We start from the raw sequence: 16,234 nt of genomic DNA, 5'->3' as shown, positions 1-16,234 counted from the left end.
ATTTCATTAGGGAGCCACAAATGCCATTTTGTATCCACCATAGCATGACTGGCCACTTCTATGATTTAAAGTTTTCTAATGCTCTCGTTGCTTGTGAATATAACCTTGCCTTTTATTCTACCATCAATCAATAACTTGCACTCATCAGCCTTGGATAATATTTATTAAAGGTGGGGTGGAGTAGAAACAAAGATGGAAAAAATTCTGGTTGGCAGAGTGCCTTAGGAGAAGAGTAATACAAATGCAGCTGCAGCAGAATCCTTTTTGTGTGTGAGAAGAATTACTGTTTTTCCTTATTTGTACTATGGGAAAAGCCACACTTCTTTCTCAGGATCGGAATGCCATTCTGGTACAAACGCATATCATGAGAAAGGCTCTGCCCCACAATACTTACACTTTACATTCTTAAGGCTTTAAGGGGTGGAAATTTTCAGGTTCATTGTAAGTGTTTTGAACTGAATCTTACAACGATAACATAAGTCTCAAAACTGACTGCTGGGACTTGATCTTTCCAGCACTTAGACAGCGTAAGGTTTTGTTTATACAACTAGTGCTTCACTGTGTCTCCTGACATGGAAAAAGGAGGGGAATAGATGGAGCCACACTGTGAGCTGCAGAGAATTTTTTTACTTGTCTCCCTCAATCTATAAAACTCTAAAGGGTACAGCTTGATTACTCTCCCAGTGAGCAGTATTTGGTCCACAAAAAGCCAGCCAAAAATGTAGCTGATAATGACTATTTATACGGTCTGTACAATTCTAGTTATCTTAAAGAGCTGTTCATATATACAGTATGGTACAGTATATCTTGCTTGTTAAAACATGCTTTCATGAAACTTTGTAACAAATCTAAGTGTATGGAACATGGAGGAAAAGTACTGGAGGCTGGGGCCCTTGCTGGGTCCCTTCACTTAACACGCTCAGTGAACTGAGAATTCTTGACTGTAAAATATGGAAAATAATTCTGACTGTGTTACCGTAGCTGGTGTAGGCAAGTAACCTCTGTTGTTAGCTTTGAAGCATACCAAAGTCTGACAAGCTGTATTAGATTAGAACTCATCACATAGTTGCCTAGAATTCCATGCTTTCCTTCATACAGCTTTTCACTGCTCCACTGAGTGTGCAGTGATTTAGTTGTTGTATGTGTGTTAGCCTGTAACTCAGATATATGTAAATCAATGCAAATGGAGGGTCAAATTCATCAGTAATACAATGGCACTGAACAGAAAATAGTTCCTCCATCATGCCCTCGACACAATATTAACAATCTCTACTTTCCCACCAAAGTGGACAAAAAAGAAGACAAAATTCTTGGATGTCCAAATTCTAGCAAATGAGAGGGCCATAAAAATATGTGAAAATAAAATTGTGCTTCATTCAGTTAGCTGCACACAAGATATTAGGTATTAGAGTGATACCCTGAAGTTTATGCGCCAGTTTATATTTTTTCCTTTATAAGGGAAAATGTCAAGAAAAAATAATTTTACTTCATTGTAATTTACTACTTGTCACAGAATAAATATAGCATCTCTTCAGGTACAGTTTCTAAAATTAAAAATTATACCTTTAGTCCTGGGAGAGATGCCAAAAGCTCGTTACTTGTCTCCAGATTTACTACATGGGAATAATGTGGAAAAAACTCGCAGCTTTTAAGATTTAAACTCAGCAGCATATCAAATTTATTCTTATATGGTATACTTGTTCATGACCTCTAGTCTTAAGAAATTCTGTCATGTTTGAGAACTAGTCCCCAGTGAAGCCTGTATCAATGTTAATAGCTAAGAGGTCAATGCAACTGCTAAACAGTTTGTATTACTGTCAGGGTGGTCATGAAAACAACACCTGCTGCATGAGCACTTGGCAGCTGGGTCAACAGGCACTGTGGGAATTTATCAATTTAGGGGGCCACTTGCATAACACTTTGACTGATGAATTGGGAAAGACTGGCTTACTGGGCTAAAGCTGCTCTATTATGTATGACTTTCTTTAGGATGGCAGAGGCTTCCTGCAGGCTCCAGAAAATAAGCAGAAGATAAACGGAGCTGGTTTTGCCTTATAAAGTGATAAAAAGTGAGAACTCCTTAACAGCCAACACTAGAAAGACTTAGAAAAATGAAAAAAAATCCCAAACCAAAACAAAAACTTTTACAGTCAGTGAGCTGTGATGTGATTGAAAAAAATCCTTAGGTTTTTCCATCGTGGTTACAAAGGAGTTTTTGTCAAGTACTTCTGTAAAGTGAAACTCTCTAGACTGGTATTCACAAAAAGCTCTAATTTCTCTTTAGTGTCTCTTATGGGAATAGTAACTGCATGTGGGTAGGTAAATGAGATAAGAATTTTGCATGCTACGGCTAAACTAAACATAATTAGACATTAATTCTGGCTTTCCATTCCCTCAAATGACTTAAGGGATAGTAACTTTCTGAACAGAAAGAAATCATACGGCCCACCTGGGCTGGTGAGAGCATTCACCAACAAAATTTGCTCATTCTGCAGACAGCCTGAGGTAGTAGCTTCACCATATTTATTTACTATATAAACTACATATACTATAACCCACCAGAACTATGTTGCAGATCACTCTAGTACTGTATGTTTCTGAGCTTCCTTTTTCAGAGTAATTAAGGTCTTCAAGGTGGCTACGCTTTCACGAATACTGCTTTTACACCTTACAATCACTCTTCTCTCATGGTAAAAAAATAAAATCACTGACATTCTTGTAAGGGGCTGAACATTGTCAAAATGAGATATAACCTAGATATAATTCAGTAATGTTTGAAATTGTTCTGTTTGAAAAGACTCTTTGATAGTGGACATCTCAGAAGGCAGCATTGGAAATGATGAATAGAATTACACACTCTGGAGGGGCATGAAAGAGGAATGAGACGGTTTGAGTCAAGTTCAAGTTTCAGCCCAGTGGAAAGCAGCTATTTTGGCTGCTGATAGAAAACACATTGAGATCCAGATCTATAAGGTGTTAAACATATGGAGAGGAAGAGGAATTCTTTTTACATCTGCAAGGACACTTAAACTCCGCCTTCCTTTCTAAAAATTATCTGCTAGCTCCAGTGAGCCACACTGTTAACACTGTTATTTATCAACTTTGAAGTTGTGGTATAGACAGTTGCAAACATAACTTCAGAGGGAAACAGCAGTACATGACCATCCTTCAAATTTCTGTGTGTTTAGTTTCATCTTTCAAATGGAATTCTTTTGCATTCCCTGTCACTTTTCCCTGTGCTTATCCCTGTCCCTTATTTCCTCTGAACCTTTATCATTTTATCTAGAATTTGCTCAGGAGTAAAAACAATCTTAACTGTTCTAAAAGAAGACTCACAAAGCCACACTATGGCCGTGCTACCAACCAGAAAAGTTTGTTTTCTTTCTTTCTTCTTGGTTTGCCCCCCCAGATAGTTTTCATAGAACAGCTGGTAGTACTGTTAAGATTACAGCTGACAGAAACTTATCAGTGATATTTCCTATTAAAATATGCATTTTTTAATGTTGCCTGCATATGATTTTCTCCTCTCATGATACAAAAGGATTGTATTCTCATTTCTAACAGGTTTGTCTCCAACATTCTCTGTTATTGACTAACTTGAATATTTGTGCTAAAACGTTTTCTTTATCATCATTTATATAATTATTTTTTCTATAAATGTTGCAGTGGTTACTGTTAGAATGTAATTGTAGTAATAGACAGAAAAATTATAATATAGGAAACATAATAGCTAGGAAGTTTTACCTTTATTTTGGTTACAAAGAGAATTTATAAAATACTTTTAATTTGCACTGATCTTTTAGAACATCTGACTATCACTGTCTTTTATTTGAGAACCGTGTGACTTTGCTCTTTCTCCCTCTGCTTTCTCATTTGTTTCTTGCCTTTGAAAGTATCTTACTTCTCATAATGTTCCTTTTTTATTTTTATTTTTTTAATAGCCATCAATGAATGGCTGTAATTATAACTCAGGAAAGTAAAAGATCTGTTATCTTAACCTATTTATCTTTTTTTTTTGTGTGTTTGTAATTGTTAAGGCTTCCCTTGTCTCCTCCAACTGGAAAGTTATATTAGGGTACTACCCATACTCTTCATTCTATTCAGTTGTGCTAATACATGGTATATATATGTTTTGCAGCACCTCATATTCTTAGTTTTTAAATTCAGGCTGTAATTTTTCAGTTTCAGATTTATCACTACATGGTCTAAGAGCTCCCAGGTATCAATGTGTCATTACAACAGCACTGTTATGGAGAGAGGGATTATTCAGTTCTGTGTTTTTCACAGGAAGCTGTTTAGTTTTTGACATGAAGTAAGCAGAAGTTTCCTGTGGTACCCCATGTTCTGTGTTTCAAGCTATTTTGATGGAGGTATTCTCATTCTCTGTGTTTATCATATTTATTCATTTTCTCATATCACCTCCATGTAGCCTCTCATTTTTATTACAATCCTAAGGTTTTAGGATTGGACCTTCCCATTACTCATAACTGAAGATTCATGCAAAGAGTTCCTTGGAGTACTCTCATCCTCTGCTCTTCTCATGCTTTAACAAGCTCACTTCTTTTGAAAACTATCTACTGCTAGTGATATCCAAGTAACAGGTTTCTTTCTTGAGCTCTTTGAGGCAAAGAAGTTGGGGGCACAGTTATATTTGTGAGTTTGTTTATGCTCTACTTTTCTATAAAGATCAAATGAAACAAAATCCCATATCTCTTTGTAACATCTATTATTTAGAATAAGAGGGTAATTTGGTAAGCTTGTACTAGCTTATGAACAACCACTAGAAGATTGTTTTGGTAATTTTTAATTTCCAGCAAGGAATGATAATTGTACTCTTCCGTAGTGCCCCATACATGGAAGGAAGGCACTCTCTCAAATAGATTAATCTGCCAGGGGCTACCCCGCACAAAGCTTCGTTATGGATATCTAAGCAATGAATTTCTAAGGTGTGCCAAATCAGTACCTCAGTGACATTATACCTCATGCTCATAGCCTACGTGAAGCACTTTTGTGTATTAGAAAGCTCACTGTGTTTGACTTTGCACTTTTATTTGATGTATTTATATGTTGTGTATCTTGAGGAAGGCATTAAACAGAACAGCAAAATATCACTATGCAAAAAATATATTAGCCTGTGATTAGCAATTAATATATTAATATTAATTCATAGAGCTTTACATAAGCATTTGCCAAAGCCATGGAATTTTTAAATTGTTTAGAAGTGTAATATGAAATTTGTGTGATGTGGTAAGTAGAGCTGCAGTGCTCTTTTGTGTGTTTTCACTTAAAAACCAGCCATGGTAATGAGATGAAAACAACCCAGCCAAACTCAAAACTTTTCCTGAATGAAAACTGTCCATGTTTCTAAAAAGTGTTACCAAACACTACATCCCTTTGCCACAGTCTGTTTAATCTCAAACGCATGCCAATTTACAAAAGTATTTTATAGTTTTCTGGTTACTTTCACCAGTAACCAAACACAGTCTTGACCGTTTTCCATACATGAAAACAGCCAAACGTGAGTGCAGCAATGGGAGGTCTGGCCTTTCAGGTATGTCAGCTGAAGACCACCCTACTGGAGAACAAAAAGCCGAGGTCAAACAAGGCAGCACCATGTAATTAGATACTAATAGTGGATTTAGGGTGTAAAATTCACTTAAAACCATACACCATCAGTCTAAACAATCCCAATAAGAATGGCAAGTTTTGTTCTAAAAAAATATTTTTAATACCAGAAAGCATAAATAAAACATCCATAATAGCCTTGACTGATAGACTGCAGTAACATCTGCTTCCAAATTAGTTGCCACAGATTTGGATAGCATAATTAAAAAACAGTGAAACCCAACTGTGACTTATAGTAAGTACAGTGTGCACCCAGTGTCACAAATTTCTTTTCAGTTTTACGTGTTGTCTTAATACCAGGGTTTTGAGTTTAAATTCCAGCAAGAAAATAAATACTTCTCTCATACAGTCAGCATCAAAATAAAAAATAGATGTCTGGCTGTAAGTGATGCTCAAGGGTAAACATGCTGAAGTAGACAATAAACTGATACATGGATAATAATCTAGGTTGTTTTTGTGGGGATGATGAGTTCAACATATGACAGACTTGATTTCTGTTGGCTCTTTCATTTTGTGTTAATTTTTGATTTTTTTTGCAGAATGGATGTGGCTTTATCATTCCATGGACTTGTCATGGAGCAGCAAGATCCATAACGAAGAAAATGGTTATTCACCAGTCAAAGTAAGTGCTTGTTACCTTCTCTTGTTGCTGCTGGGGCTGCATAGGGGACTAGCTTTTTGCAGTCTTTCCTAGTTCCCTGACATTCTCATAGCTGTAGCTGCTTTGCAAAATACTTGAAAGTAATCACATCCCAAGAAACTCTGGTTTGGATTGTCATGTATTCTAGTTTTACAGCTGGGAAATTAAATAACTGTATCGATTATATTAATTTTGTATCTTATGAATCATTTGGGTGGGATTCATAAACCTCTTGGAAACAGCAGATGAAACAAATGTTTGTGACTTGAGTGTATTTTTGTCACATGGTCCAAGGATGTAAGTTTTCTTTCACTAGATTCTCTTTCATGCTCCAAACCTTCCTAGTAAGATATGGATGAATGCAGGGACATAGAAGAAGCTTGAAAACTAGTAAGCAGTAACAGAAAACAGACACTGAGGACTGGGTCCTCTCTATTCTTCTCAGTTGGTAGCATCTTCTAGACAACAGCACAGATGTTTGGAAAAGACTGAATTTGTCCCTCACAGCTGGTAGCAAGACTGAAATTGTGAGGAAGTGAAACTGGAACTGAGAAGGTAGTAGCTGGTAGCTATCCGGTATACAGAGTAGATATTGTCAACCATTACTAACCTTTTGTGCCAACTCTATTTGTGAACTGTCACAGTGCAGTGGCAGACAAGGAAGCAGCAGCCTTGGGAGGAATTCTAGTATTCTGCCTTCTGTAGGCACTGTATAAGCTTTGAAGAACCTACAATTCATTTGGCTTAAGATCTACCAGGAGCATTTTTTTCTTGTGCTGATCCACATGGTTCCATTTTAAATGTGTCTAAACTATGAAAATATACAAAAAATGTGAATCTTAAGTGGGAAAGTAGTCAGCACTTACTGTGATGCTAAAGAGTAAAAATTAGAGGCAACTACATTTCTGTTGTTCTGACAGTCACTTTCTATGAGAGTGATTATTTAAGTGAATTTATCCTGCTTGCTGCTGGTGTTACATTTGCTTATAAGAAACTTCTGCACTAAAAATATTCCTTCTTACATAAATGTAAGTATTGTACAGTGTAGCTACACGGAAAGAACTACATTTTTGTTTTGTTTTTTAAGCTGTTGAAGGGAAGACTAATCTTAGGGACTAGTGCAATGCTCACCTTTTCGGATCAATGATCTTGTAGAGTTTTCCATTGTGAGTCTGTGTCATACTTTTACTGCTTGATAATATGTAAATCTCGCCTGTTAAAGAAATCAATACATGAATTAGATCTCATTTCTTAAAATGTCAAACACTTGTGGTCTAGCTATATATGCACGATGAGGTTAAAAATATTTTAGAGAGAACACTCCCAGCTGAAATACACTGCAGAATCATTGCTATCTGAAAATTTAAATAATTTATTTTTTCATATTGTACCTAATTGGCAAAAAATATATGACGGGGGATTTATGTATTAAAACGAGGATCCATGTGCTCATGCAATACCTCTGCCCATCTGTAACACTGGAAATAAAAACAAGCATATGACTTGTGTCAGAGTGAGTGACAGAGTTCACAGAATGTGAGAGAAAATAAGAACCTTTGACCCTTTCTCTTAACAGCTCTTCTTACACAGCTGGTAAGGTGTGGTTGAAACAGCAGTGTAGACAGCTTTGGCAAAGGAAAGCCAGCCATCAGATTTCTTCTTTTTAAACATTTACTACGGTTTCAAATGGTTTAACTAGCAATACTTATAAGACTTATAATTTAGAAACATATATTTTTTTCTATTTACCTTGTTCATCTTCACCAAATCCCAAGACAGGGCCTGAAAAGAAACCTCTACATGAACCGCTGTTGCCAAGACAGAGGGGTTTCTCTTGCCACTGTTTAGTTGCAGGATTCTGTTGCAGCGTTAAAAAATTTCTGCATTCAAAAACACAGAAAGCAAGTTGTTATATTACACTTGCAGGAAGTAGCTCCTAAGGCAGATCTATGCAGTTCATCATCTTATTTTCTCCCTTTTATTTTTCAGATGCCTAAAAAGCATAGAATTCCCCTTCCTGTCATTCAAACATTACAAAATTAGGTTTTGCTGCATTGTATCTAGTCATTTGTGAATGCTGACCTATTTGGCATGGGAAAACTATACACTTGCAATTAAAAAGCATTCATCTTGCTCCATCAATGCTTCCAGAAGACCCAGAAAGTTTTCCTTATCTCATCAGGTAAATCAGTTTGGCAAACAATTTCATGATTAACATTTACTTCCATTATAAAGTAAATGATGAATGTAAAGTGTGAAGTTAGTGTCTTTTTCTGTACTTTATTCCAAGGATTAGAAATGTTACCTATGTTGCCCTCCATTAGAATGTCATTCTGCTTGATTCCAAATGTAGAATTTAATCTACATCATCGCGCTGCTACTTTGGCAAAGCGACGCAATATAAAAAAGTCTGTTGCTGTTCTTTCACACAGGAAGCTCATAACAAAATATACCTCATGTACATTTTATGTTTAAGGGTGAAATTATAACAAACTTACCCATTACGGTCTCCAAATACATAACTTCCATAGAGCCTTTCAGACTGGCAACCGCGATAGATAAATCCACCAACCAAGGCTCCACTGCTGAATGGTTTGAATTCTAAAAGTGAAGGCTCACTTTCTAAAAAGGAACTACCATAGTGTTAGATCATATGCAGTATCATGTTTTGATTCACATTTATGAAAAGGGTTATTACTTTCAGAAATAAATTAATTCCCTTTAAATGATCCTCAAAATTCAAGGCGTAGAGCTGGAAATCAAGCATTAGGACAATCAGAAAATTGCAACGAAAGCTGCTGCGAAACAGTTAATTGGGAATTTAGGTAGGGGACACTATAATTACCTTCTTCCATGTGCACAGACCAAGAGAATAAAACTATATCAGGATTAGGTCAGACCTCCATTTAAGTTAATGTGATTACTGCTATTAACTTTTATGTGTCAATACAGTCTACAGAATAGATCTCTTGAACTTCAGGAACACAATTAAGCTCCCTTCACTGAAAAGGGGGCTTATACCTCACCAGTATCCAAGAGCACAAATTCCAGTGATTTTCAGCAGAACTTGTTTTCAAAGCAGTTCGGTGGGTTAAGAAACTCTTTCAAATCACATTTTTGAATACATCATGTTTGTCGTGTTCCATAAAACACCAATACTGCTGGATGTAGCTTTTTATGGTAATTCTTTGTGCTGCTACTTCAATTGTAGTTCCTATACTTTTTTTTTTTTTTTTTTTTTAACAAAGCTGCAATTTATTCACATCAATTAATATCTTTGATATCGTTTCAATGTAAATGTGCCAATGCATTCAAATACTGCTTAAGGTAAACGTAGGCTCGAATTGAAATGCCAACTGCTTAATTTTAAATTAAGCCACAGCCAACAGAACTTTTTCTTTCATAGGAACTTTGTTTTTAGCTGGAGTGCTCTCTGCAGGTCTTTGAAAAAGGAATTTCCCAGATTGTTCTACAAGAGTAAGAGCTGAAATTCTGTGTTGGAGAAAAGGATGATGAGCCTTTTTTATTTAAGCAGTTGACCCACAGCATCGCATTAAAATTGGCAAGCTCTTCTGGATAGACACAATACTGCTTAGTTTACTCTGCAATAAAGATGCAGTCAAAATTCCATAGAAGCAGTGGTTTACCAAATACTGTTCTTTGGTTTGGCTTTCATAAAATGCACACAGCAAATACATGCAGCAACTGAAGTAGAACAATTGCATTACACATTAGGATTATGATACAAGTCAGCACAACTGTGTTACTGGGGATGTGAATAAAACTTTTAAAAGTTATGTTTCAGGAAATAGGTCGGTTATTGACGCTTTTACACACCTTTGAAATTTACCACCTTTACCACCATGAATTAGGAGCTGCTAAATGGTCAAACGAGACAGATGATAGCTAAGATTAACTCTCCTGGCTCTCCTGACCTAGCAAATGATCTTGGTATCAGAGTTGAAGATTGAAGTTTTGAGAGGCAATCATACTGATTCAGAGAGAGCACATAAAACACTCAAAAATTTTAAGTTACTAATTGTGTTTATCCTATTGCAATCTGAACTAATCTTTTATTATGAAGTAGTAGCATAGTGCATTTCTCTGAGCAAGTTGTTCATTTTTAGTAACATTTAAACACAGAGCTCAGTCATTTCCCTGTTTGGTTTTAGTCTGTTGTTGTCTTTCTCATTTTTTCCATTATAGGAAGCACATTACATGAGGTTTCCATTCTGTACCTTACAAGGTTATTTGTGAATGACTAAGTATATATTTTCATCACTTCGTGATATTCCAAAATCTTTTCCTTATAAGCTGTCATTTGCAACTACAATGAGATCTTTGAGTGACTGACAACTGATATATTTTTCAAATCTTATTTATAGTCCCTTAAATTTGGTTTTGTCTTTCATCTTTTATCTTCTTGTACTTCAGTTATATCTTCTGTAAGTTACCCACAATGCAGTCAATGCAGTAAGTTAACTATTATGGCATTACCATCCTTTATCTTTTGTTTTCTGCTTTCCTTCTATTATTCCATAGTCACAGGACCCTCCTGTTTCCATTGGCTTTACCCTGGATGGAAACTCCCACTTAGGTTAGCTTTACCTTGGATGGAACTTACCATAGTCTTTACCCTTTATTATCTGTAAGATTCTTGCTGAAGATCTGTTCTTTCCATTTGAATCTGAGCAAAGTATTGTCAAATTGATGTTTACATCTGCTGGGTGGTGATCCACAGCACATCTTAAAACAAAAAATAGAAGAAAAATCCATGTGATATACAAGCTCATAATGTGCAGCTCTCTAACAATAGTATGAAGCATCACATTTTGAAGGATTACTCTTTGTCGCTTCTACTCCTCTGAGGGACATGCTTCATAACAAGCCAAAATCTCTGTCTGGGAGGTCAGATCTGTATACAAGAGATAATATCTTTCCCATCCCCTGCACCATGGGGGGCAAATCTGTACTTTCACCTAGCGACTGAATGTACTGTACTCAGTATCACTGGAGATGAACACCGCTTTAGCCAAGCTAGGTGAGAAATTTTTCACTGCTAAGAAGACCAAGAATTTATTCCTTATCTGAACAAATGAATTTCTCTCTTTTTTTTTTTTTCCAAACAATGACTTTAAATGTCTCTTCAGTACTACCCTCCACCTAATTTACTGAATTATGTGTTGTTTAGTTAAAGTGTTGCTTTCTTACTTGTTGTTGTTTAGATTTCACCAGATGTTCTTAATTTTTTTCTATGCCTTTTTTTTCCCCCTCACTCAAGATTCTACTGTTCTTATTTCTGATTCCAATCCCAGCTATGTTTTCCCAGCTCTCAGCTTTAAGTTCTCTTGTTTCATAGGAAAAGGAAACATAGAGGTGAAAAAAACCAAAACATGCCAGTACTTTGTTTCTGTCATTTTAAGTCTTAACTTTTAAAAGTTGTATATTTTCTCCATTGCTTTTGTCATTGTACAGTTGTTTGCAACTGTGACATATATGTGGACATGGAGAAGTTGCAGTTAAAAAGTTCATGAGTGCCTCTATTATGCAGATTTTGCTAACAGATTAAATACAGTATTTCTGGCTGAAAACAGTACCTGCTTCAGGTTAATTCAATTTATGACTGTAATGTTCTTACCGGCCTGGATTGTGGAGTCCATGTGCAAAAATTTCAGGAGGTTGATTTGTGCTATTAAAGTGTGGGTTGCTCCGTGGTATGGAATAAGGGACACTGCACAGGTCAGTATTTACATCAAGGCGTAATACAGAACCTGTAAAATCACTGAGAAAGTTGGAGGATAAAGTAATTGTTTTTTAAAAGTACTTTGCATACAATGCTACAATGAGACACTAAAACAAACCACCTACTTTACTTAACAATTACATCTGGTTTGGTTTTACAGCATGGGTGAGTCTTAAGAACTATAGCAGAACTCAATGAAGATTCATTTTGGTTAATATGTCTCATTGTTATGTCTACCGTAGGACTCTTCTGACCACTGTGCTGAGTAGTAACTTGTTAGCAAGATCACCTTTCTGTATGGCAGTATCTGTTTCAGTCTCTCCTGTATTCTATATTAATTTAAAATGAAGTAAAGCACAACTCTCTTGTCTTGGTGTTAAGCATATCCTGTCTGTAAAGGTCAGGAACACCTGTTGTTCTATGGAGCCTAAGAGACCTTTGAGTTGAGCAACTTCTTTTAAGTCTGGAAAGGCTTAATACTACTCTTTCTCTAAATTAAAGCAAGCTTTGGGCCAACATTTTGCATCCTAATATAGGTTGGTGTTTTGGGTAACCTGATCTTGTTAAAGGTGTCCCTACTCACGGTGGAGGAACTGCCATCTCAACCAAAGCACTTCTGTGATTCTATAGCATAGTGACAAAAGGTTGAAGCTGTTTGAAAAAACTGTGTAGGCAGAACCAAAGTACTATAGCTAAATACATTCTCTAGACAATTTCATAAGTGATACGGTGTTGTTATTGACTCTGGTGTGTGTCTGTTGGAACATTTGCTCAATAAAGCTGTCCCGCTCACAGAATAATAGCTTGGAAAAAAATATATCTAATCTGTGTTTAAATAGAATTAGATATGCTAGTGAGGACTCCAATATTTACAGGGTTTGATAGAAAACACCTATATGATGTCTCTAAGTAGCAAGATTGTTCTGAAAATTAACTGTTGGCTTAATTCAGTTGCGGAAAATAGTGAGGTGAGATAATTAAGAGAGCATGAGTAGGATTTTTGCTGACAACTGGTTAGTCATTTTTGAGTGTGACTCCAAAGTCTATCCATTGGTAGCTTTTGTACCTTAAACCATCCATTTCTTCCATATCGTCGAGAGTAATCATGCCATCTCCAAGGAAAACGTACAAGAAGCCATCTGGGCCAAACAGAAGCTGCCCTCCTAGATGTTTTCGATGTAGTTCTGCCACTTCTAAAAACACTCTTGCTGTTCTTACATCAACTTGTTGTGGATTTTTCCTGCAATGCAAAAATATGAAAACAGTTTTCACAGCTCACTATCATTGGCTTTCATTCTAAAAATAAATGTGAGTCATTCAAATCATACTTTAAGATGAGGATGTTGCAACTTGGTATAAAAATGTCAAACAATAATTTTTGAGAAATTGCAATTTTCCAGCATTCTCAAAAAAATTATTTTGCTTCCCATACACAAGTAGGAAATAAATATAATTTAAAAATGACAGAACAAATAAAAAGAAAGAGACTTAAAACAAATAAATCAGTATACTAACTGGTGTTCCAAAACTACTGTTTGAAATAAACATCAGCAATAAATTTTCTGCAAGCGCTCAAGTATATGCTTTGTAGATCTGGTAGTTCGTTTCAGAAGCAGAGTATACTAAAATGAGGAAGGTTGCTGGTAAATACAGAATTTGTGATTTTTAGACTTCTACTGATACCTGGATACTGTGTATTCTACCACCCTAAGGATGTGATCATGAGGTCCAATAGCCCACCGTTCTTGGTTGGTGGTATAAGACACATACAGCTTTCCATTTTTCTTGTAATTGGGATGGAATGCAAGGCTTAACAGTCCTCTTTCATCTCCTCCCTGCAGTCAAATGAAAAACACAAAGAATTGTGAAGTTAATTATGTTCTTTATTGTGTTGCAGCTGGAACCCAAAAAAAAGTTTCTTTCTTGTGGATAATCTTTGCCCAAACTCTTTTATTTCTTTCCTGACTACTGCACAAAAAGGATTATAAAACATTTCACTTTGGGGAACTCTTTAAGTTAGAACAAGACAATTGTCTCATGTAGTTATCTATGCACAAGTCTCTTGCGCCATTTTTGTGGAGTGATTTGTGTATGTAATCTTTGGGAAGCCATGAAGACAAGTTTAAGTGCTGTGAAGGATTCTTTGCTGGGTTACTAGGTTGCTTGTAATTCGTAGAGGACAAATAAAAAGGTCTATAATCAGCAGTCGGTTCTAATCCAAGTATCCAAAACCTAAAACACAGTGCTTGCTGCCAGCTCCCACTGTCTTGGCAATATGTTTAGAAAACAGTTAAATTGCTTGTGTAATATGTAAACCTTTGTTTTACCCTGGAGGCAGCAACATCAGTTGTCACAACTATGGTGGTCTGTTCATCATAGCTAGTATACTGTAGGTAATAAGCAGCCTTGGTCTCTGTACAGAGAAACCATAGTTTTTACATGTGGTCCTTCAATGGAAAGGTTTTTGTTATTTTTTAAAATAAAAATAGAAAAAAAATCCCCAAACAACTTTCTTTTGTTATTACGTTTGCCACGAAGATTAGTACAGTTGTATGTTAAACATCAAATCCGTGTAATGTACTGTGACAATGCAAAAACACTATGTATTTAAACAGAAGGCAGTTTTCCCCTCTGGCTTCTAAAAAAGGTATGTAACGTTACTATGACTAAAATTTTAGTTGTATAAATTAAGAATAAAACTTCATTTGTTTCTTTGAAGGTAGTTCTGAGAAGTAAAAGCTGGTGTGCAGAAATAAACAGAGTATTTAATTAGCAGTTCAAATTCAGTTCAGAGATAGGGTTATTCACAAGCTGATAGTTGCTTTGGAATTTAACTCGGGGTCTGTCAGCATTTCAAAACCAGTGGCTCTGTTGTAGATTCAAGCACCCTGGCTGTACTCATAAGCAGACAACATTTTGCAACTCTACCACATCCACAATAAGTAATTTTAAATTAGAACAGAGAATGAAGCTTTTTAAATGTATTCGCAGTTCTGAGTGATGGATGAGCCTGCCTTCCTAATGAAAGATGTCTCACAAAAGCCCTAATTGGGAAACTGCACAGTTTAACTTATTTTAATTTGATACAATTGCCATCCTTCCTTTTTTTTAATCACAACAAACAAAGAGAAACCTGATTCAGAAATGGAGATGTAAATAGGTCAAGTCATTTCCACACAGAAAGATTGGTGCGATGAAATCCGAATCCTCCTAATTTAGAGGCAGACAAAATTTGCTGATTTGTTTGCTTGAAAAAAATTAGATTTGGGGGTTATCCAACAGGTCAGATTTGATAGTCCTGTTAGAGCCTATCATTTGCTGTCACTGTGAACGAAGGGACTGGTAATCTAGCTCTTTCTCCTTTACAAGCCAAAAATAATTCTGCAGCTGAGTCTGAGCCGATTGTAGGTGTTATTGTATGAGTTTCTAAGAGTTTTGACCAAACTGCTCTGATGAAGTCTAAAGTAAACAGAGGCAAATCGGTAAGGCATATTGTAAAGATTCCTAATGATGAATCTGTCTGTTATGCCCAGACAAAGACAGTCCTATTTCATCTCCTGAGTGTTGAGTGCAACTCATTTAAGGGCCCAGGAATGTCAATGAGTCACACTAGGCCGACCACTCAAGGTGAGTTATTGGAAGTATTAGTTAGAGCAGATCATTCTGTTACTATGCTGAAGATTTTATTTAGCACTCAATTTCATTGAAGCAGTCTCAGCATGAAAGTGAAGTTGATGAAAGAGCAAACAGGTGAAAATTGAATTAAGAGCTTTTAATGAAGTACCCACAAAGTAAGAACTTGACAAATGAAACTCAGGACCTCTAAGGTACTAAATACAGCAAGTTGCATTCATAGGATCAGGCCATTGTATCTACTAATTGCAGTTTTGCATTATTCTACTATACTGCAATGTATTACTTACTTTGTATCTGCAATGCATCTATTGCTTCCTGAAAAATCATGCTGCTTTCTGTTTTTCCAAGTAACCCAATGACACCATACTCTGAAAGGTCAATCTACTCTTGCATTTAATCACACCATTGGAAAGATACTGAAATCAGTGCAGCATCGATTAGATGACACAGTCAGTTAGAAATGTAGCTGAGTTCTTCCATACTTAGCTTTTGGGGGTTTGGAAAGCAGTTGTTCATGTGTACTTTCAGCTTTATCATTGGAATATCATTTCCAATTTCCAATTTTCCATGCCTATCATTTCCAATTTCAT

At 36.1% G+C, this 16,234-nt stretch overlaps 2 protein-coding genes across 3 annotated transcripts in view; one reads left to right on the top strand and one right to left on the bottom strand.

The window, feature by feature from the left end:
• Positions 1–16,234, bottom strand: part of HHIP (hedgehog interacting protein) — a 67,927-nt gene that overhangs the window by 5,160 nt on the left and 46,533 nt on the right. The window contains exons 5-11 of the mRNA XM_015861102.3: positions 13,692–13,843; positions 13,075–13,248; positions 11,904–12,047; positions 10,890–11,011; positions 8,764–8,887; positions 8,015–8,145; positions 7,397–7,478 (exon numbers count right to left, since the gene is read on the bottom strand). Coding sequence (XP_015716588.2) covers positions 7,397–7,478; positions 8,015–8,145; positions 8,764–8,887; positions 10,890–11,011; positions 11,904–12,047; positions 13,075–13,248; positions 13,692–13,843 — 929 coding nt within the window. The remainder of the gene's footprint in view (positions 1–7,396; positions 7,479–8,014; positions 8,146–8,763; positions 8,888–10,889; positions 11,012–11,903; positions 12,048–13,074; positions 13,249–13,691; positions 13,844–16,234) is intronic.
• ANAPC10 (anaphase promoting complex subunit 10) overlaps positions 1–16,234 on the top strand; it is a 113,982-nt gene that overhangs the window by 83,038 nt on the left and 14,710 nt on the right. Inside the window, exons 5-6 of one of the 2 annotated variants that reach the window (XM_015861105.3) lie at positions 6,165–6,247; positions 8,255–8,517. In XM_015861105.3, the coding sequence (XP_015716591.1) occupies positions 6,165–6,247; positions 8,255–8,339 (168 nt within the window). In that variant the 3' untranslated portion in view covers positions 8,340–8,517. Of the gene's footprint in view, positions 1–6,164; positions 6,248–8,254; positions 8,518–16,234 lie in introns of those variants that run through there. The other variant, XM_015861107.3, reaches the window with a different exon arrangement.

This window comes from Coturnix japonica, chromosome 4 (assembly GCF_054131305.1).
Source record: "Coturnix japonica strain WE chromosome 4, WE-NBRP24, whole genome shotgun sequence".
Taxonomy (NCBI): domain Eukaryota; kingdom Metazoa; phylum Chordata; class Aves; order Galliformes; family Phasianidae; genus Coturnix; species Coturnix japonica.
The sequence above is the reverse complement of the archived record's forward strand: the minus strand, read 5'-3'. Positions and strand labels throughout refer to the sequence as shown.